Raw genomic sequence first — 22,461 nt, 5'->3', positions numbered from 1 at the left:
TGCTGAATTCCCAGCCTGCAGCAGCACAGCTGGGTGCTCATTTTCCCATCAGCTGGCATGCATTGCTGCAAATCTCCTTTGTGTCACACCTAGTCATGTACCTGACTGACCAGCAAGAGGGGCCAGGGGGGTTTCCCTGTGCTTCTTCTAGAAATTGTGTAGCCATAAACTCAATAAGGAAAAGGCTGTGGAGTCTAAAACTGAATGTAGCTCTCCTATTTCGACACTTCTTTGTTAAAAATTTTCTGCATTTCAGTGACTGAACCCTGACTGGTTGAAGCTGTTTGCCAGCAGTGGGAGCCCAGAGCTCCTGTCCCTGGCACAATTCAGGAGTTGGACTGCAGTGCAGCCTGAGAACAGGGGTTCTGCTCAGCAGTTACAGAACAAGAGATGTGAACCTAAAAAAGAAGCTCTGAAAGTGTTAGAGATACTTGTAAATGCATCGTCCCTTGTCCTGTGAAACACAGTTGCTGATTCTTCCTGTGCTCCAAGTTATCAGCTGGATGTGAAACACTACTCTGAGGACTGGGATAGGTGACAAGAGGATTTAGGTTGACCAAATCTTGGGAACACCAAAGACAATTGGGTTTCCTGTCTGAACTTTAGTATGAGTGGGAGCCTAGTCTCATTTAAAATATTTAATGGCATTTTACATTTATTTCAATCATCATGTGCTTTTGACAGGGTTTTCTACATTTTCAAATGAAAAGTGGGCTTATTTTGAAAAGAACACAGATTTTACAGGATTAAGAGGCTTTTACAGATCATTTCACTTTCCGCATGACTTGGAGGAGAGCTTTACTTTGTATGGGCCATGTCATGTGCTACCCCTTGCTGAAATACTGTCTAGAGATAGCACAGATTTGTTTATACTCCAGAATACAACTCTTCAACCACATTTTTCAGCTATGCTTTAATGCGATATTCTATTTGTACTGTTTAATTAAGTTCCAAAGAAGGCTTTCAGGTAGTTGTCAAATTGTTATCTTTGTTGATGTTAGACTCAACAACGCTTCAGGCACTGAAGTTCAATTCCCTGCACACAGTGGAGCTGAGAGCCAATAGTCATTAGGAGCCCTCAGCTCCCTGTGGCAGGGCCCTCAGCCTTCCTCTCAGTGAAGAGCAGGAGAAAAGAGTACAACAGGCCTTGTAGTTCAGCCTGGAGGTCAGCCTTGATCTGCAATTTTCTGTTAGATTGCAGAGGTGGTGCATTTTATAAAAAGAGGCAGTGCACAGCTTCTGCTAGGAGCGGTGAGTTTTACCTCATCCAAAGGCTGCATCTCAATGTGGACTTATCATGGAGGATACTTAACTTATATAAGATTTGACCCTCTGAATATGAGGTTCACACTTTAGATGGAGATAGAAAGCCAGAATTCATGTGTTTAATTTCCCTCATTCTGTTAAAGAACTCAGTATAAGAGCTATAAAATGCTATTTTGCTGTGTCAAATGCCAGAGAAATTACTGCTCAGAAATATTAGTGTATCTGTATCATCTGAACAATGAAGCAGAGTTTTGTAAACAGGCAAAAGTCTTCTTTCTAAATACAAATGATGCTTCCAGAGTATTAAGTGGTAACACACTTTCCAAGTGAAGTCAATTAACCCTCTTGTCTCTCTTGTGCATCTATATTCAGTCCTCCCATGTGATTCATGAAACTTCCCCCCAGCTAGCAATTAACAAGTCCTAAATTAGTATTATATTTTTTTATTCACTCTTCTAATTCCAGCACATCTAAATACTTTTTAAAATTATTATGGAATAGCACCACACACGTCAGCAGAATTCTCACTGACAAAGTTTCTTACCAGTGGGAATGCATATATTCATGGCTAGTCCTAAGCAGTATCAGGTGAAAGGTACATGAATCTTTGAGGGAAAGGTAGCCTTAGTCATGCTTGGCTCTGGATTTCAGGAAAAGTGAGTGGCCTCCTCTTAACCTACTGGTTTACACTCCAGTAAAGGTGACTGAGGAAAATGCACTTTAGGTTTGAGCATCGCAGGACAGTCTGTTATCCCATGGGAACCAATGAGGGATTATTACTCAAGCCATGGTAACCTGGTCACTCTTCATGGTCCATCACAACATGTTCCACATATTCTCACAGAGGACTTGCAATAGTTAAAAGCACTCCAAAGACCCAGTCTGGGAAGCAGAACATGATCATGTAGGATACTTTTGCCCTAGTATGTTCCTGTATAAATAGTCCTGTAGGACATGTGGCCTTTAATTGTGATCATGTCATGACCAGAAGGAGAAGGAGAAGCTTCATTAATCTTGGACCAATGTGATTATTAAACAATGGAAAATCTTTGAAGACTGGCCTAAACTATTCCAAAAGAAAAGTATGAGGATTGGTGCTTGCTGTGTATGCAAATAATTTGGCTGGGGGAACTTGGTTTTATGGTTTTGTACTTCACATCTGCACAGTTCCAAAGTAAACATGTTTATTGTGTACCACTGAATCACAAAACAGAATATGTGCATGACCTAGCTTAGCCCCAAACCTACAGTGTACTGAGCTGTTCTATCTGGATTACAGAATTCTGCCTCTCCTGTTGTGTTTTTTACTTTGTAATCACTACCCCTTTTCTTCCATCCTGGCAGGTAAAAATGCAGCAAATATTTCTGTTGTTTACCAAGCGGAATTATTGCAGCAAGTATTTCATTTGCTGCTCCAAGCTGCCTGCTTCTGAAAACAAGCTAGTACCACTTTTTACAGTGGCATTCAAGACAGACAGGTCTGGTTGTAGGCAGTTTATGCTTTCCTCTAGTCTTCAAGAGACATCAGTCTGCTATTTTATATCCAAAGTATGTAGCTCAGGATAGTCTTCCAAAAAGGGAAAATTAGCAATAAACAGACTAGTAAGTAACATCAGCTAGGAGAGTACAGACAGCATCTAGTATTCTAAGTTACATCTCTTTACTGACCTGTGTTTTGGTATAACTTGAGTTATTTATGTGGCTGAGTCACCGGAAAGGTTTTTGGGGGCTTGTTTCTTTTTTGTTCTTCAGCAACTTTGAATCTCCACTGATGCATGAAGTCCCAGAGCGCCAAGGCAGCAGCACAGACAGTTCTGCAAGCAGTTTGGGAAGCTCTGTCACAGCATGTAAGAAGGTAACTTTTAAGTTTATGCTATATTCAAAGTCCAGTATATATATAGCTTTGCTTTTTAGCTTTCAGCTTTAGTGAGGAATACAAAATTTAAGTGATACTTAGAAAAGGTGATACAGAAAACTAACTTAGTTGTTCTCTTATGGTATCTTGCAAGTTTTGTCTGCCTGGTCTATACTTGTCTGGTCCCAAAATACCTTTTACATATATGGGAGGTAAACTCCCATTGAAAATTTCTGATTTACCTCATTATCTGACATTTTATGATATGAAATAAAAGCCACGCATAGCATGAATACCTTCAGGACTACTCTTCAATAAATGACAAGTTTCTGGGACCCAGATAGAGCTTTGCTTCTTCAGATCAATGCAATGGAGGGTCCTTCATGAAAAAACTTTGATTGGAATCGTTTCTACAACAAGAGGTGGTATAGGCTGCTATTATTCTTTCCTAAAACCAGATTTATATGCTATTATTAATTTAATTTAGAGCATGTGGGGGGGGGAAGTGCACATGTATGTCATTAGGAGGGGTTGAATGTCATTTATGCATGTAGCTAATTTCAGAACAACTGTTAACAAAAGGTGAAGACCTTTTATTCCTCCTTCCTAGGAGCTTGTTTTGGCAGCACAGTCTGAGGGAAGGGGGCACTACCAGAGACTATTGAGGAGGACAGGCTGCCTTTCACCTCTCACTCTGCAATAAACCTCAGAGCTCTACTGTCTCCCACAGGCATAATTCAAGAGCTGAAAAGATAGCATTCATTTTAAACTTTCACACTTCATTCAGGCTTCTCATAATTCTGTCTTTTAATAATGCTTTCATTTTGGGCTTGGACTTTTTTGTTTGTTTTCTGTAAGAAGAGTGAAGGATAAAACATGTAGATGCTAAAGATTTTTCCTTATACTGAAAACCTTGCACAGAAAATTTGTTAGATATAATATCATTGATATAAAAAGAGAACTTGATAAGACAGATGTGTATGCTGGGACTGGGCTTTTCTTCCTCACCCCAACATGGCTAAAAGATAAAATGTCAATATTTCATTTGATCGAAGGGTTCATTTGCAAAATAACACTTAGTTATTAAAAATACTGCTGACTGTAATTGGAATCCTCATATAGACAGAAAATCTACAGTGTGGGAAAACATTTTAAATTTTCATTTAATCTCAGAGTTGTTTACTTATATAAGAGTGAAGGAGAGTGGCACAACACTAAGTGCCACCACTACCTTTACAAAAAGGGCTCCTGCTTGGTCACATTCACAAATATCAGTCTCTTATAAAGGGTAGCCTGTATCACATGAGCTGTTCATTGTAAAACAAGTCAATTTTATGACTGTCAGCACACTAAAAGAAAAGTTATTAACTTCTGACAACACTTCTGACAAACAGCAGTTTTTGGCTTCTTTACACTATTGTCACAGAAAGTTTACCTTTTGTGTGTGTGTGTGTGTGGAAAAGGATGAAGAGTTCTCTTTCAGCCTGTGTTAGGTGATTTTGCAGTTAGATTTGCAGTAATTGGTGGTGGAGTGAAACACTGTGGGCTACTGCTGCAAGGGAACAGTTTAAACAGTTGACTTGCAGGTTTGAGTAGTTATATTTGGCATGAATGGCTCCTGTCAGGAACCATATGAGATGTAGCCTGTTACTACACAGACCAACCTAAATGAATGCAGGAGATGTGCCCCTTGATATCTCATTTTATTCTGTATATCCCACTTTCCTATCTTTTTTGATGAGTAGTAATTAACCAAAGCAATTAAGATGTTCAGTCACGAAGACACAGATGTTTCATTTGTGGAGCAGAGCCTTTTTAATGCTGTCTCGGTTTTCGATATTTACTGTATTTTAATGTCTTCTGATCTAAATCAGGGAGCAGGAAGCTGTTACACTAAACTCATATGCAGTATTTTCCTCTGGGAAAGAGTGACTTTTCTAATCCACACTCTGCTAGAGGCTGATTTAGTTCATTGATTCACAACACACTGAGTAATGCTGACGGCTGAGTCTCTAGATGAGAGTGGAAAACTTTTTTTTAGAACCATGAATTACTGCTGATTTCACATTTAGTGCATGATGCAGATTCATCCTGAATTATTTTCTGAGTGTGATGATCCTGCTCCAAACCAGATATACAGCAGTATAGTGTGTGCAGCTGTCACATGAGTGTGGTCAATGAATCAAATTCTGCTTTCAGTTTTCAGCTGATAGGAAAAATTCTAACAATGTGTCAGTGGGATTGGCCCTGCACTTGTCTTAATTAGATAAGAATGAAGATAAGTACAAGACAGGAGGATGAAATTTTGGCAAGGAGGATGAAATTTTGATACTGTTTGCCTTAAAGAGCACGACTGCAGACTGCCAGCTGAAGGAGAAGAGGGTTCGTTTTCTTGTCCTTTGGTACAGGTCACCTCAGTATATTTTGAAAAAAATACTGAATTAAATGCAAGAATGGGAGTGGTAATGATGCTGGTAGAGATACAAAGAGTACCCGTTCTCACATTGCTTTTGATTAATTAACTAGCTCTGTTAGTTTACATCAACTCCTTCAAGCTTATACACTTTTGATCATTGCAGTCATATATTATTTTACTATAAGGATTTTGTATGTTCTTTTAAAAGCATGAATATCCAATCAAGTTTTCATGCATGTGCAAACTCCCACTTTGTCTAAACACATGAACCTATTTCACAGGGAGAAGTGCCTTACAATAGCAAGAGGCTGTAGGATATATTTCATTTATTCTTACCATATGTGTGCCTTTGATGACAACAATACTGTCTGTTACCAAAGAAATATGCCCAAAAGTTCACATGACTTCTAGAGATACGTTTTTGCACAGCAGGTGTGTGTAACCCTACCTGTTTTCAGCATTGCAGGGTAGCCCAAATTATCCTTCCTCCACAAAAGTACCAAGGGGAAAGCTCTGAGCCATATCATGTCTATCTGGTCCTAATGCAAGAATTTGTGTTTCATAAGATGGAGTTTAAACTGATCCAAGGTTTACCCTTCACTCCGGCCACCACTGGCTCAAATGTCATCTCCCTCTCCTGACACCACTCGGACCTGTGTAAAACCAGATCATGGGCAAGGACACCTCTGGCACGCGTTCCTGCATTCCCCCATCCACACAGCACTGTCTTTTTGGAGCCTTTCCAAATTACTTTGAGCCAACCTCTGTTCCTTAGATCTGACCAGCTGACCTCTGCCAACTTCTCTACTTGAGGTTACTTAGAAATCACGTGCTGTCCAAAACTTCCATGTAGTAATTTGTACCCTTGACTTTGCAGTCTGTTATGAAAAGCTGCATACAAAAAATTAAATGCAATGTAAAGCTTTGGAACTCATAAACCACCCTGGAGTGACTCAAGCTTGGCAACCATGACCTGACCTGACCAGACCAAAACATGTCTTTACCAGTATTTGCTTCCTGATAAAAAGTCTCTGAAAGAAAATTAAAGGTACCAAGGGTCATTTAACATCCCACAGGAGACAAAGTAGGTGAAGTGTGGTCTGCCCAGCTCATTTCATGGGTTTGTCATGTACAATATACATTTGCTATGATTGAGCTGGTCTGAAATGAGACAAAGTCCTTCTGAGACAAAGATGAGCAGCACCAAAGATATCTGCAGCTTGTTTTGGCATGATAAATTTCTGCCTATCACAGTTTCTCAGAAACTGAGTTTTGGGAAAGAAAGATCTAAAGTGATTAAGGTTGAAGAAAAATTCACTGTGACCTTTAAGGGAATTAAACAAGATTGCTTGTTGCAGCAAAAGCTTTTTGAGCTTTAAGTTTCCTATGTATGCAAAATAATGTTTTAACAGGTTATTAGAACTTCAGCCCTTGAGGATGAGAATGTCTAGAGTCTAATTAAATCTGAAATCATATATATATATATATGTTTATGTGTGGTTTTGTATGTTCTATTCTATGTTGTCTTCACAAAGCCTCAGAGAATGGTAATTTTTCAGAAAGAGGAAAACAATGCTTAATTCTACATTTTACCAACCAGTTCATAATGCTTCAAGATTTCCTCAAAAAAAAAAAAAAAACAACCAAAAACCCAAACCCACACAACAGTTGATTACACTAACAGGAAATTGTTTCTGTGGGATATGGAGAGTATTATTTTCCCTGTCTAGTCTTGGAGTTAGTTATGATGGCAGGAATCTTTTTGCACTGAGATGGGAGGTTATAAAATTTATTGAGTGCAGAGTTGTTGCACTGGTAAACAAGATTAGCTAGCAGCCCCCAAGAAGAAGCTTGTGAAGTATTCATGAGCCTTTGGCATTCTCAGAAGAAAGTCACTTCCCATGAGTATTTAGTGAACCTTGAATTTTTATTTTAAAGCTCATTGGAAGAAAACCCATAGCAAGGCTGGTGTACTGAGAAACAACCACAAAGGTGGGAAGTCTCCATGGAGGGCACCAAAAAAGGGGAATGAAGCAGGCCAAGCTCAGGGCCTGTGGTGTTCCCCATTACCTCCTCGTCGCTCTCCTGCTGACTTTTATTCAGAAATCAATAACAGTATAATACAGGGAGTGAAATACTAACTGTGCAACTCACTTTCTACCAGAAAGATAAAAATTAGAGTGGGAGTTATTCTGTGGGTGGTAATAAGCTTACTTCTGGATGGCCCTAAGGATTAGAAAACTGTGTCAACTGGCCAGATGAGCTTTCCACAGTCATTCATCTTCCCTGAGAAATGAGAAGGACTCACAAGTTATTCTCATTTCCCTTCTTAAAGAAGGCATCTAGGCTTAGAGATCAAGTGTTCTTGAAGTAGGACAAATGTGTGTCAATACAAAACATGCAGTCAGGTAAAGGAAAGTACTGTAGATAGATTTTCTTTCCCTAGATATAGCAACAAATTTCTATTTTTAAATATAATTACTTAAAGTCCAAAAATTAGCATAGAGGCTATTTCCAGGTAGTCAAGAATTGCAAGAAGTACAAATAAAATATACAGCTATTTCACAAACACACCTCTTAACATTGCTGCCTAGTGAAGATGATAAGCCATAGGAAATGTTCTGGAAGTAGCACCAATGGTGCAGCAATATTCTTCCTGCTGTTCCCTAGCTGTTTTAAAGATACTTATGGTCCCTCTTTTTCATGGTAGAATATTAGTAGAGAGGCAGAAAGTAAAGAATTCAGTTTAATCTAAGCTGTAGGGCTGAGTCAACGCAGAAATTAAACACAAGGTTTTGGTCTCAGGGTGCTGACTGACCTCAGGACTCATCACAGAAGGTGCAAAATATTCAGCTTCTCAGAAAACAGAAAAACTTGTTTAAGAAGAAGGAGTTTGGAGCCTTGGAAGTCCCAGAAATGAGGCTGCTGGCAGAATGAGTAGTACTGATCTACTGTGGGGAGAGATACAGTCAGTCATAAAGGCTGCAAGTTGGTGTACTCTGGTGTAATCGAATAATTCGTTTTCCTAGTATGTCTGTTTATCACTTTAATGCAGAACAAAACTAATAGCATATTTTTCAATAAAAATACTCAGTTTGGGCATTTCCTTTAAGTGTCTGCCCCCAAGGACTCTCAGTTCTGGGAGAAAATAGGTTCACACTTCAGGGGATATATAAGTGATTTGACTAAAGGTGCAGTAACTGGACAGGTCCAAACCAATAGGTCCGTCTTTCCCCCCTAACCCATTTCTCCCAATTTTGTCAACAAAATTTCCATTGAGTTACAACAATAGGGTTCCAGCTCCCAAAGTACAATAGGGTTCAGAAAAATCTGTAATTATTTTAACTATTTTTAACTGTTTTAACAGATTCTCTGCAGTAACAGTCTGCTAGAATCAACAGACTACTGGCTGCAGAATCAGAGGACACCATGCCAAATTGGCTTTCTAGAAGACAAGTCAGAAAGCAACTGTGCCTCAGTAAGTACTCATTGCCATCTCCTCCTTGAGAGTTATTTGGATAGGCTGTGGAGCTGACAACAGTGAAACCAAAAATAGTCTGTAATTTCCGGCTTTCTTTTAAAAGCAAACTTACAAACTAAAAATACAGATTTCTATGCAGAGCACGTTAATAAGGACTGCTGCAGAGGTTTCCCCATATTTGGCTTTCAGACTTTGGTGGCTCTCTGTATTTTTTTATGTTCATAATCTGCAACTCACAAGAGAGAAAAATAAGCCATAGAGAAAATTATTCTGAACCATAACTTGTTAAGTGGCAGGTTGGAAAGAGCAGATGTTTAAAAGGCTGCTCAATGTTCCTGAAGGCAGAGAGACACAATTAAAGAGAAAAAGCTCTTTCCATGTTAGATGAAAGGAAGCTGCTGAAGAGCTCATACAGAATTATTTTGCACTTGAAATTAAATTTCAGTCTCATTATTGTGGGTTATAATGCGATTAAGATCAGCTTTTGTTTAACAATGTGCATGAAGAAATACGAGTTATGTTGCTTTATAAACTATCTACATGAAACTAGATGGAAATACATGGCTATGTTTTTAATAGTTTTTTACTTGGTGGAGGACTGAGAAGAGCAGATCTTTCCCCAGAATCCTACTGGAATGCTATTCCCTGGTCTCAGTGAGCAAAGAAGGGCTTTAGGAAAGATCAGCTTTATCTCAGGTAACAGGTTTCCAGCACTGCTTGTGCTGCACACAGCCTAAAGACCAGCTGAGGGCTCTCATGGAGCCTGCTGGGATTCCCTCAGGGACAGGGAATTCAGCTCCAGCTGATGAGCCCAGGCTGGAGCTGCCAGGAAATTCAATCTCCATCCTTGGAGCCTTCATGTCCTGCCCGGGGTGACACAGAGTGCCTGAGAGCAACAGGAGGGACACAGCAGTGTCACTGCAGCCCTGAGATTTAGGAATATGGCCAGAGGTTATTGGGCTTAATTCAGTCACACTCAGCACTGCTCTATCAGTTTCCACAAGACAGAGTGAGCAAAATACAGCACCTAGTCCCAAGTGAGCAACCCTTCAAGGTGAGAACCTGAACACATCCTTAACCAGAGCAGGTTCCTCAGGCAGATAACCAGTGGTATCCTCGTTTTTTCATATAGGAAGGGATTACTTTTAATGTAAAACATATTGACTACAGGCACTTAATTTTACTATTTAGTATTTAATATCCTAAAAATTAGGCTTATTTTCTCAGAGGAAATTACTACCTCAAATAATAATATAAGAATTAATTCTGGCTTGCTTTTTTACCTGTTGAGCTTTGACTTTTTGCTTAATTTTTCATAGAATCTTATATTTATCTCTGATAGGCTGGGCATACCAAGCAAAGATAAGTTGTTGTAGGAAGATTATGCCATGCTACCCTCCTTATTTCAGGCAGCATTTTCTGATTTTGCCATGCTGTCTGCTTTAAAAGGTTAAAGTACCTTAAAGAGCTTTTTCCTCTACACTAATATTATAAGTGTTTTTTTTTTTTCTCTCTGGAGGATATTTGTCTAATTGGTAAACATTTCATTAAACTTACTTCAGTTAACAGTGGTACTGTTTAGCAGCAGTTTACCACTGAGATTAGGGTGCATAGTTTCCTGTTAATATAATCAGGTAGTATTTTGCAAGTAGTTTAATTGTGGATGTCTTGTTTTGTTTGTTTCTACTGAATGAGAACATAATCAAAATCCACCTAATAGAATAAAATACATGAATTTGTGAGACATAAAAGGCATAAGATCCACATAGTGATGTATAAATGCAATTAAAATTTCTGTAATGTGACATTCTTCTTACCCTGTGGAGTGACCTCATAAAAGTAGTTTCACATAAAAATGAATACTTTTTCTTACTCCAGTATTGCCAGCTTTCTTTCTCTGGACCTATAACAAATGTTTCCTGCTTTTGACATGCTTTGATGAAGACCTTATTGGAAAAGAGAAAACTAATAGATACTTTGTCCCTAATTTCCCTCCAAATATCTAGATCTAGATTAATTACCAGTGCTGAATATTTGTGGTTGGCTTATGTTAGTACAAGTTAAGAAATCTAAATTCTTGCTTAATTAGATGACTTATAGTTCTCTTCTAGCATTGGACTTTCCTAAAGCACAGTCTCTTTATCTTGCACACAGAAATGTCAATGATGACTTTATGTTAGCAGTTGCTAAGATTTAACACTTTTCTTTGCAATGCTTCTACAATGTCTCCATGTTTAAGGGGGTATTGCCACCCTGCTAAAGATGTATCTTAATTTTCTTTTAGGAATTCTTCATGAACATAGTCATTAAACTATTATTTAGGAAAAGAGCAGGAAACAAAACTAAATGAAGAAAAAAATTGTGGTATAGTCCTACAAGATATTTGGCATTCATTTGGTTCAAGATGCTTATAAGTGAATTTTCAAGATATTCTCTGACTTTCATGCTCCAGGCCAGCAAAAAGCCATTAGAAATTATATTTACACTGAAAAAAAAAAAATTCTCTCAAAACATACCCAGGCTCAAATGACCTCCCCATAAAATCATCACACCCACTGCTCTTTGCACACCCATCCTGTCCCAACACAGACAGGCTGGGAGAAAGACACTCCCACTCCACACAGCCTAGCAGAGAACTGTCCTTGAGAAGCACTGGTGCAGGCAGGTGGAACCTCTCCTTCCCAAGCAGTGTGCCTTTGTGAGAGGGGCAGTGGATTTCCAGACTGGCAGAAATCCTGTAAACTTCCTGGCAAATATCTTGGAAAAGCAGAAACTACACCCCTAAATGGCAGCGTGGAAGGTGGAAAATACCTGCCTTTCAATTAAAACAAATCACCTAGAAGCAGTGCTCATTTCTTACTTTAGCTAGATAATATTTTTTTAAAGAGTCGGGATGTGACAAGGGCTCATTTTAAATTGTTTTATATCTCCTTAAAGCTCAGGAAAAAACTGGATTTGCAGGCAGATGGATGAGACAGCAGTTTCAATAAGGTGTTAAAGGTTTTGAAACATTCTTGAAATAGTCCAGCAGCTTTTCCATTTGCAAGTGCTCCTACTCTGTAACTACAAAAATGCTCACTCCAGAATGCTCCTCACAGGGATGTAAGTAAAGCAGGCTGTTTGCATAGACACAGGCAGTTGGATGTGGGTTAGATCCAGCCCACATGGTCAGAGCAGAGGGAAAGGACAAGGACAGCAGCCCAAACTTCAGTCAAATTCAGCCATGGTTAAACACCCTCTTGTCTAATTGTTGGCTGCTCTTCTGTGCCCCTGTGCCATTGGCACCTTTTGCAGAGTGGTCTGATGATGATGGTGGAAGCACAAAGTAGAGGACAGAATGACTGGGGGAGTGGGACAGTGGAGGCAGCAGCAGCCACTGAGTGGGTTAATGCCACATGGAAAAACCCTAATCCATCTGCAGCACAGAAGGAGAAAGAATTACAGTTTAGGGTTAGTTAAATTGCTTAGTTTAGTGCAGGAGAACATACCCAGCCTAGGAGACAAACTTTGCAAAGAGAGGAAGCAATGCTTACCTTAGTGAGTGACAAGTGAGAGAGAAACCAGATTGTTACCAAAGCAAACAGGTGATGTGATGATGGAGCACATGGCCTGTGGTGTCTCTGTTAACTGACATAGTGAGGAATGTCCTTTTACTATCACAATGGCTGGATTTTCAGAGCTGGCTGCTTGCCTTGCAACCACATGGCTTTGCTGTCCTAACCAGGTATTTCAGCATTTTCACTTTCATTGCAGTTTAGCCATCAAGCTTTCAAATAACTTCAGGAGGAGGTTAAGGATGCCCTTATGCACTAATTTGAGCTGGTGAAATCAGGGCTTCTTAGGTCTCACCTCCTCCTCCAGCTCCTGCTTCATCTCGTTTACTGCCCTGGCATTTGTACAAATGTGCAGTAAATCAATTCAGAGAGAAAAGTAACTATGAAATTAAGAAATTAGTTTTTCTAGCCAAGTCTTCCTTGAATCATCTCACCATATTGTTAGATAAATGCCATTGCTCACTCAAGGGATGGAACAAAAACATCCAGGAAACAGCTACCACAAATTAATTCAAACTGAATGATAACATATGCAGGAAGGAAAAATCTTTGGCAAGGTGTATTTTGATTAAATAAATTACAGCAGTTTTCACTTGAAATAAAGTATATTATGAGTGGTTTCATTCTTTTCTTCACCCAAGTCTTTTTAAAGATATGGCACTACGTATCTTTGCATGTTTAGGTAGAAATACAGAGATTTTTTTTTTATCAGTCTTTGATACTAGATTACTTCTAGGTAACTTGCTAACAATAGTGCAGACACTGTGTCAGGGACGTTTTCTATCCCTTAGTCAGGGCCCATTTATCCAATACAGTATTCAGAGTGTCCAGAGAATGAGAGCATGCCCTCACTGAAGAGTGATGGTGTAGTCCTACAGGAGCTCAGAAAGAAGGATTATTCCCCAGGCTAGTAGTAGTCAGCAAGGCTTTTTACACAGGCAGATACAGAAGTACAATCTTGAATCCCAAAGGAGATTTTTGTTTGTTGGCTTGTTTTAAAACAAAGCCATGTGTGTTCCTGAATAGTGACCATGCACAGCTGAAACTGGTGCTTTGTTCTATTGTGTTTGAATGAAGTTTTACATTTGCTAGCAAACATAGCAAAGCCCTATTTTTCTGCCTAAAACCACCAGACCTACGTACTAAGACCTTTTTCCTCCCTCATGAGATTGCTTGCACACCTCAGCACAATGTCATAGACAGGGAATTACAAGGCTGTTTATTTTACCTTTCACTCCATGATTACTCAACCATCTTCAGGAACAGCATTGTCTCTTTCAGAAATCAAAATCCATCCATTGCTTTCCAGATCTAAACCATAATTACTGGAGATATTTTTAGGTTTAAGTCTCATCTTCCTATTCAGCTTGACGATACCTTAATTACATCCTGACAAGGTGCAGGAACCAACAGCAGCAGGCTAAATTCTGGCATTGACTTGTAGTCCTTTCTCAGGCATGTGTGGGTGTTCATGCTGCTGTGGTAAGGAACTGAACCTTCCAGAGAGCCCCTCTCTGGCTTGCACAGGGAATCAAAACCCCTCCTCTTCACCAATTGCTCTCTGCCTTATGGAGCACAGTGCAGGCAGACTGAGCACTCGCTTCAAAGACCACTGAAAAGATTACTTGTATAATCTGTAAAAGATGCTTCACTTTCTGCTCTTGTACATACTTGGCTCTGAAAAATATATCTTCACATATGAGCTAATGTTAAGACAGAATTCAAATATGCTCTTAAAGGGTTGCCTTTCCACATTTTCAGTACCACACATGTATCATACAGCAGTCAAATTCACAGCCTCATGAATTTCAGAGTGTGAAAGATTGACAATAGATTTTCTTCTCTTTCCTGTAACTTCAGACTTGGGACACTCTTTAATCATCTGTCTAGATCTGCCATCTTCTTTCCTGTCCCTCTGTGACAGTCTCACACTGCAGTGGTTTTCTATCTGTCCTTAAGAGAAGCAGATGCTTAACCTTACTCTGACAAAGCTATAAATAGGCACTGGGAGGATCAGGCATGGTATTGCAGCTGTATCCTCTCCAGCATTCCACTCTGGCATATTCTCAGTGCCTCCACGACCTGCTTTGTCAAGAAATGAAATTCTTGTGCTACCTCCAGAGTGGACATCTGTGACTGTGCTGCTGTTACAACCACAGTCTCTCTCTCTAACATGAATTGCAGGCTGAGGTTTGCAGAAATTTGTTAAACATTAAGTATACAGAGCACTGGAGAGAGGAGATGGTGCATGTGGCATAAATATTTATTGGAATATTTTCTCTAAGTCTTAAGTGGCAATTAATTACATCAAACCCAAAGGAATAAGCTTTAATGGGAAGAAAATATTCACAGCTGTTTTTGAAGCAGTGGCTTATGAAGAGATAACACAGGAAGATTCATTAATGCAGTCCAGCCATTAAAGTAGGGATAGGCTCTAAAATATCAGGAACCATAAATCCACCAAGTCATTTGAGATAAGCACCTTCTGAAGAATAATTTGGACTAAATTTCAAATTCATTACTGCTAAAAATGCTGGAAGGAGAGCAGTATAACACATCCTTCTGACAACATACAAGGTGTACCAGAAAGAGAATTGTGGCTGGGTTGGGGAGACAAGGGAGAGTCTTGTCAGGGCCTTATTTAGGTGAATTTGAGTGACTCACAGGAGATGCACTGAGCTGTCTGCTTTTGGAAACATTCTATTAGGGCCTGCAAGGAGAGTGGTTGGAAACCTCATGTCATGTTAGATAGCAGTTGTGCAGCTCACAGGAGAGGTTTTTGCATGGAAACTGAAGGGAGTAATGTGGCTTTTGTGACCATCCCAATGAAAATATAGGGCAACAATGGGAGAAAGACTTCCTCCATTCACAGCTAGAGAAATTGCCTCTCTCTAATCATGCAAAGGACCACACAAGAGAAGGAAGGCTCAGACCTCATTTCAAGTTGATGTTTTCCCAACTGCCTGTTGTAATTTTGGGCAGAGAAACTGTCAGGAGAGCACCATGGTCCTACTTTGATACAAATGGATTTTTTGATGGTAGCCTGATCTGACTTTGGTGAGATAAGGAAGGTACTGCTGTATCCCACTGAGGGATACCTGCCATGAAGCCTTTGGAGTTATTTGTAGTACAGAAGATGGGCCTGAGCTGCTTCATACTCTGAGGTTACCACTGTGTGCTGGGCTGGAGGTAATTTTCTTCCCAGTGGCTGGTGTGGGGCTATGTTCTGTATTTCTGCTGAACACAGGGAATGAATACAGAAATGCTTTTGCTATTCCTGAGCAGGGCTTGTGTACTGTCCCCACAGTGAGTTCACTGGGGTGCACAGCAGGCTGGGACAGCAGACCCCAGCTGGCCCAAGGGATGTTCCATAGATGTGACATCGTGCTCAGCACAGAAAGCAGGGGGCACAAGGAGAAAAGGGGAGACAGAAATTCTCACACCTGTGTAATACTGCTACCTCAAATTTTCATTCATGCAAATCCTTTTGCAAGTAGCTACAGGGCATATCTAGTACTTCCAAACTAATATTTTAATTTCTACATTTCACAGCTGGTTCCTCTGCCAGAATCATTTTGGCAAGCATGGAAATTAATGTGAGACAAGCATTGCATCCAAATGCTAATGGATGATTAGCTCTGTCTTCCAGAAACTTTTTTTTTAATTCTGAGTCACTATCAGGCTATTTCAAACACCTCATACAAGACATATTCCAGCTCAAGATCCTCTTTAACCATTTAAATATAAAAGGTCAAATTTTACTGTGCACAGAGGAGAGAGCTACATCTCTTATACCATTCCCAGTCTCCTATTTACTAAAACTGTGCATTCTTCATATTAGTGATAACTGCTAATGACCCCAAAAAGAAATGATGAGAGCCAATGGCAGTGAAAACAAGTCACCAGAATTTGTTCAGTGGAGGAAAGGAAATTGTAATCTAAAAACAAATACCCGCAACAGAAAAGCAACAAGTGGCAATTTTTAGTGTCCTTATTTCTTACAATATCGTAGATCTTCACAAAATTATATAAGTCCTTAAAGCACTATATACTATATACATTTCATATACACTTCTTCAGTAGATACTTGTCTGTATGCTCAGGAGAAGGAGACACTTTAGAAGTGAATAGAGCACACAGGACGGCACACCAATTTAATAGCAGGAAATGAAACAAAATCCTTCCTGCTTCCCAAAACTACTCTGAGGTGGAGTAATAGGAGGCAAAATAATAGTAATGATTAAAAAAAGTGGGAGAACACTCTGAAGGAACATTCTGAAGAATATTACCTGAAACCCACACATTTCAGCTAGTAGTTTGTTAATGGTTGAGATCTCTCTTTCCCAGAAATTATAGGAAAGTGTCTTTTCCATGACATGCTTTATAATGGCAGTGTCACACGCCTCACTGCTCTGCATGAAGGCATTTTAAAGCCTCCTATAAAACCAGAAGGAAGATGAATGAAGATGACAGTTGGGCATTATGAAACCATATGCAAAAGAAAGTCACGTGCACATTCCTGCTTCAGATAATCCTCATTTGCTCTTCATTAGTGTCTGTGTGTGACTGCACAGTTATGTATTTAAATAGCTGAGGAATCTGTGAGTGTGCTGAGTGGGTGCAGGAGCTGTGTGCCCCCAGGCAGGGTGTCTGAGTGCTCTGCTGCAGCTGTGCTGGCCTGTGGCAGCAGAGCTCCTCCTGAGCGAAAGGACACTTGTTTGTCACACAGATAAACACAGAGGCCCCATGGCAGTGTGAGAACTTGAAGAACATACCAGGGTGGATGTTCTTCTGCACAGCTTTGTGCTCTTAGCATGAACCTCAGCTTGCACTGTGGGTTGCACCTAACTGCAGCTGAGTGTTTTGCCAAAGGTGTTCTCCAAAGAACTTCTGTCAGGACCTTGTATAGACAAAGGGTGTGTCCATGTGCCCTGAAAGATGCTCTGCAGCTGTCCATACAACAGCTCTAAGTTCAAGAACAAACAGAAATCACCACACATTGCAGTGTCACATGAAATGACCACAAACACCACTCCTTACAGTACTGCAGGAATCTAGCACAGGCTGAGATTTCCAGCTCCTTTTCCAAAAAGATCCAATTCAATCCTCAAGTAGATGCACAGACTTCTCATCTCTTTGGTCTTCTGCAAAGAGGCTGGGAACTACAGAAGCCCAGCCTTTAATCATCACTGTAGGAGTTTCCTTTCTGTAGAATGAGTCTAGACCTGCAGATTTAAGGTGACCATGAAGAAGGCAGATGTTTTCCTGGTAGAAACTTGTTTAGGGAAAGAAGTTCAGACCAGAACACCTTTCTGATTCCCAGCTTTGCTATTTCAGATACAAGAAATTGAAATCTAGAAGTTTGCTCTAAACCCCTCAGAAGTGTTATTCAGATATTTTTTTCTCCAACTGTGTATGCAACTAAGTATATAGAACAAATAACTTTTTTTTTAATTGCAGAGCTTAAAATGGTAAAGATAAAGTTAATAATGTGACTCATGGGCAGATCTTTATTTCTGCCAGCCTCTATGTAATTTAGTAGAAAAACATCTGTGATTACAGCAGCTCCATGGTCTGGCTCTGGGAATACAGAGCTTGTGAGAATGGATGAGTGTGCAGAAGTACAGGTACTTCTGTCTGACACACAGGGATTGGGGATGGATTCAATAAATCTGATGTTATGGCCACCTCCTCCAGATTGCAGCAGATGTTTAATTGAGATATTCCATGTTCTTTTTAACTGATATTATGCAAATGTGGGTACTCATATATTTAAAGTAATTTTTCTAGGTATACGGGAAGAATTAGTATCAAATCCACCAAAATTAATTTTCCCAGTTAAAATCACTTTATTTACTGTGAGAGTGTAAAGAATTTCCCCATTTGCTTCTTGAAAAGTGTATTTGAGTAAGCAAAGTCCTTCCAAAGCTACACATCTACCCTGCACCCTTTTTGTTTTTTAGTTCCCTCAAAGTGCTTGAAGAATTCTGTGAGAGGAAATTATTTAGCTTTGCTATTTCATATTGGATTTGGGAACTCAGTAAAACAGATCTCCACTGGGGAATCACCTAAATCTGTCCAAAAATACATGTGTTTAGGCAAAACATTCTCCCAAAGCAGCTGTGGGTTGTGTAAATAAAAATAATTTGACAAACTAGTTGAATTATATTTAAATTAGTTTGATTAAATACTTTTAAAGAATCAAGAGAACACCTAGGATTACAGCCTCAGTAAAAATGCATGATTAGAGTTTCTGGTTGCCTGTTTACCAAGAGAAATAATTTCAGGGTCAAGTGAAATCAGTCACTTTTGAGCTCACTGGATGATATCTGTCTAATTTGACAATAGGCAGAGGTTCCAGAGCCAGAGTTCCTACAGGTTTCATGAATACAGATGAAACTGAGAAATTGTAAGGGTGTGAACTCAAACCTTCCTTATACCACAGAGAAACCAGACAGAGCTGCACTTTAATAAAGTCTACTGAGAGGAAAGTGGCAGAGCTTACATGTCAACATGCTGAAAAGTTAACCTTAAGATGCTAATACAGAGATAAGCAGATTTTCTAATCTCAGCAGTCAGACTGCCAGCTGTTTTCCAGACTGATTCATAAGCACAAGAACCTGTGCTATTCCTTCTTTTTCAAGTAATCTTGCTGCCTCAGAGCTCTACCTATTTATAACCTGTCCAACAGCTGGGGCAGAGCTGCCCTGCAGTTTGTAGAGCATGCATGAGCAGACAGATGATGTGCACGTCTACTGCAGCAGAAACAGGGGTCAGTCCCAAAAGGTTGGGTTATAAAATGACAGAAACCATCGCTCTCACCAAACTGGATCCATCACAAAGCTGTAATTTCTGTTGCTTGTAACAGTGGTCAGCAGTAGCTGGATATTTTGTATGCTGAATGTAAATTCTCTTAATGGAAGGGTGAAACAATCCTTTTTAAGTGGAAAGAACACGAGGTCTTGGTTTAAAAATGTAATTTTATGAGGCAGGAACTAAGAAGAAGGACTGGGGCCAGGATGGGCCTGGTGAAGAAAGGAAGAGCTGAGGAAATGATCCAGAGAAGTTAGATTTTACAGTCCTAATTTCTTATGGTGCATATTTATCAAACAACTGAGCTCAATCAAAAGCTATCATCAGACCTGTATGCTTCCTTCCATCTCATCCCATCCTCTGAAAAGCTGAGAACTTACAGAATGATCTGCTTTTAGTAAATAATTTTTTAATCAGAGAAGACACAGGGCCTGTTTTTCATCTAGAGACAACAGTTTCTCATCTACTGGATACAGTCCTGAAATCCCTTCACAGAAAGCTTTGAGTGGAGATTTATCAGGAAGAGTTTCATAAGGTGTGAGAACTATGGAGCTGCTGGTTTTCCCAGCTGCCCTGCAAAATGCCATCTCCCCATTCCTTCTTCCCCCAGCGTAGTCCAGAACAAAAAGCACCTAAGCCTGGGAGACTGCAAAATAAATACAGCAGTCCTGCCCCACTGTGTGAAAAACAGAGCAAAAGTGACACACATGGTCTGAACTATGATGCCTACTAACATTTTACTTTAAAAGATGGGAGGGACCATATTATGTATTATAATGTTACTCTAATAATGTACTCTAACTATAACTAGAGCAGTGGGGGCAAGTAAGGAAGAACTAGCTTAGTTTAAAAACTCAAACCCAAATAGACTGCTGCAGACACTGGTGGTTTAGCTGCTGATCTGACAGCCTGTGTCTAGGTGTGTAATGCACAATTGACTCTTTCTGTCTGCTGATAGCTCCACTCACACCTTGGTAATAATACCTGCTCATCCTGACACCCCAGAGACCCAGGGCAGTGGAATTTGAGTCCAATCACAGTCACTGCTATGGAGTATTTTCACTTGACATCTTTGTTTAGCAAAACCATTTGCATTTTTTAATTAGGCTTAGCCACATTGACTTCCTCATCTTTCTCAAGCACTGAAAAATCCTGTAGAGCACCACAGAATGGATTGCTGTGCACAGATAAGCAGAATGGATTTAAGTACTTATAATGCTTTAATCTCGTTTTGTGCTTCTATGTGTCATACAAATGTCTTTGAGAAAAATAATTGATTTTTATAGTAGTTTAGAGCAATGCTGTACCAAATAAAGGTATCTAGGTGTGTTAAAGAAAACATTAAGAAAATACTCAACTGTCCCAGAAATCTGAGCATTCATTTAGTAATGTACCATCAATGTTCTCTTTTCTGTAAATCAAACATCATCATAATTTCCTTTACGTCAGTTGCTTATAGGATTAAGCAACTGTTTGGCTTTGGAGACTGCAGGCAGTTGTATTTCTTGGCTTACCCAAACCAGCCTGGGCAGAGACTGCCAAGACAATCAGAGTTTGGGGCTAGAGGGAGTCAGTCCCTCCCCTTGGTTTCATTGTTAAATAGCTTGGTTTTAGAAACCATTAAATATTTTATATTCGTCGGTGCATTTGGGACTGTGGTGTTCTTAGTCAATGATGGTTTCAGTAATTTTAAACAAAACCTTTTGGGACTGACCTCTGTTTCTGCTGAGTTATTTAGCAGAGTCTTGCCTATAATTAACGACAACAGTTAAAACTTTATTGCATCTTTGAATTTTGGCAATTTAAAGTTTCAACTGTTTCTATGAAATCTTTTCCCTGGAAGTGTCTAAAATTCAAAAGTACTGGTTTATGAACTTTTGTCTTTTTCTTTCTGGAGCAGCCTGGTCACTGATTCATTGCTGTATTTCAGTATCAGGCCCACCCTGAGCAGGAGCTCAGAGGAGGCAGGAAAAGAATAAAGGTGCAGGACTGGCTCCTGAGCAACCCCAAACTGATTTCAGGTTATTATTCTGCTCATGAACAAATTTTCCTTTAAAATACCACCTCCTGCAACAGTCTGATGGAACCATAATTTTTCCATACCAACAATTTTCAAATACAGGAAATGGAAAAAGTCAAGATAACATGAGCAAAGCTAAATGATGGTATCAATTATGGTTTATTGGTTTATATTTATCATTTTTCTATTTGGACTGGCCTTCAAATCAGATCTGTTAACTGTCACAGTTATACTATCTAGTCCTCTGAGATTCTATTTAACATTTAAATGGATAAAGAAAGAAAGAAAATAAATAAGCATAATAAGACCTATCAAAAAATGAAGAAGATGAATGCAGGCATATAAGGTTTTACAGAAATGTACATTAACTCTTTAATCTTGCACAAGCAGTAATACTTTCTATTCATTCTGCAGTAAAAACTCCTTTTGATGCCACTCTATAAATAAAAGTGGTGACAGAAAAAAAAAAAAAACTTTTTAAAGGTAATGAGAGAGAAGCAAAGGGTAGAAATATCAGGCTGGCTATTGCTCCTGGCCTTGATGGGTGCAAAGTCATTTCTGTGAAGGAGGTTTTACACCCAACATGTGCATATTCATTTGAGCAGTCACAGAGTGGTTGATAACAAGATTCCCATCAAATGCAGTGAATTTACCCAGATTCATTTGGGCAATGAATCTTCAGATATTTGGGATGTCTGAAGATGCAATGTAGGGAGACTTCTACTCTCCAAAGCCTGAGTCACAGGGAAAACCTGACAGCAGCTTTTCAGCACATGAATCAGAACTATGTTGTAGCATTTATATTGAGAGTTGGAGCCATAGAGACCTCAAGTATCAATTATGAAAGTTTTCTTTTAGTAAATAATTGTGGTGAAGTGACCAAAGCCACAAGCTTCCAAAAAGAGTTTGCAATCAGCCTCCTTTCACACAAGTCCTACCACACGTAGATGGTTAAAAAATTATAGTGTCTTCAACACTATTTTTCTGTTTCCTTGATAGCTAATGGATGATCTTATGTGACATTTTAGAATATTTGTTTAGAAACCATCATTTCAC

General features: G+C 39.4%; 1 protein-coding gene across 7 annotated transcripts in view; it reads left to right on the top strand.

The window, feature by feature from the left end:
- SPHKAP (SPHK1 interactor, AKAP domain containing) overlaps positions 1-22,461 on the top strand; it is a 64,402-nt gene that overhangs the window by 15,097 nt on the left and 26,844 nt on the right. For all 7 annotated transcript variants that reach the window (XM_036388441.2, XM_036388447.2, XM_036388440.2 and 4 more), the window contains 2 exons: positions 3,019-3,121; positions 8,905-9,015. In XM_036388441.2, coding sequence (XP_036244334.1) covers positions 3,019-3,121; positions 8,905-9,015 — 214 coding nt within the window. The remainder of the gene's footprint in view (positions 1-3,018; positions 3,122-8,904; positions 9,016-22,461) is intronic.

This window comes from Molothrus ater, chromosome 10 (assembly GCF_012460135.2).
Source record: "Molothrus ater isolate BHLD 08-10-18 breed brown headed cowbird chromosome 10, BPBGC_Mater_1.1, whole genome shotgun sequence".
Classification (NCBI taxonomy): Eukaryota; Metazoa; Chordata; class Aves; order Passeriformes; family Icteridae; genus Molothrus; species Molothrus ater.
The sequence above is the reverse complement of the archived record's forward strand: the minus strand, read 5'-3'. Positions and strand labels throughout refer to the sequence as shown.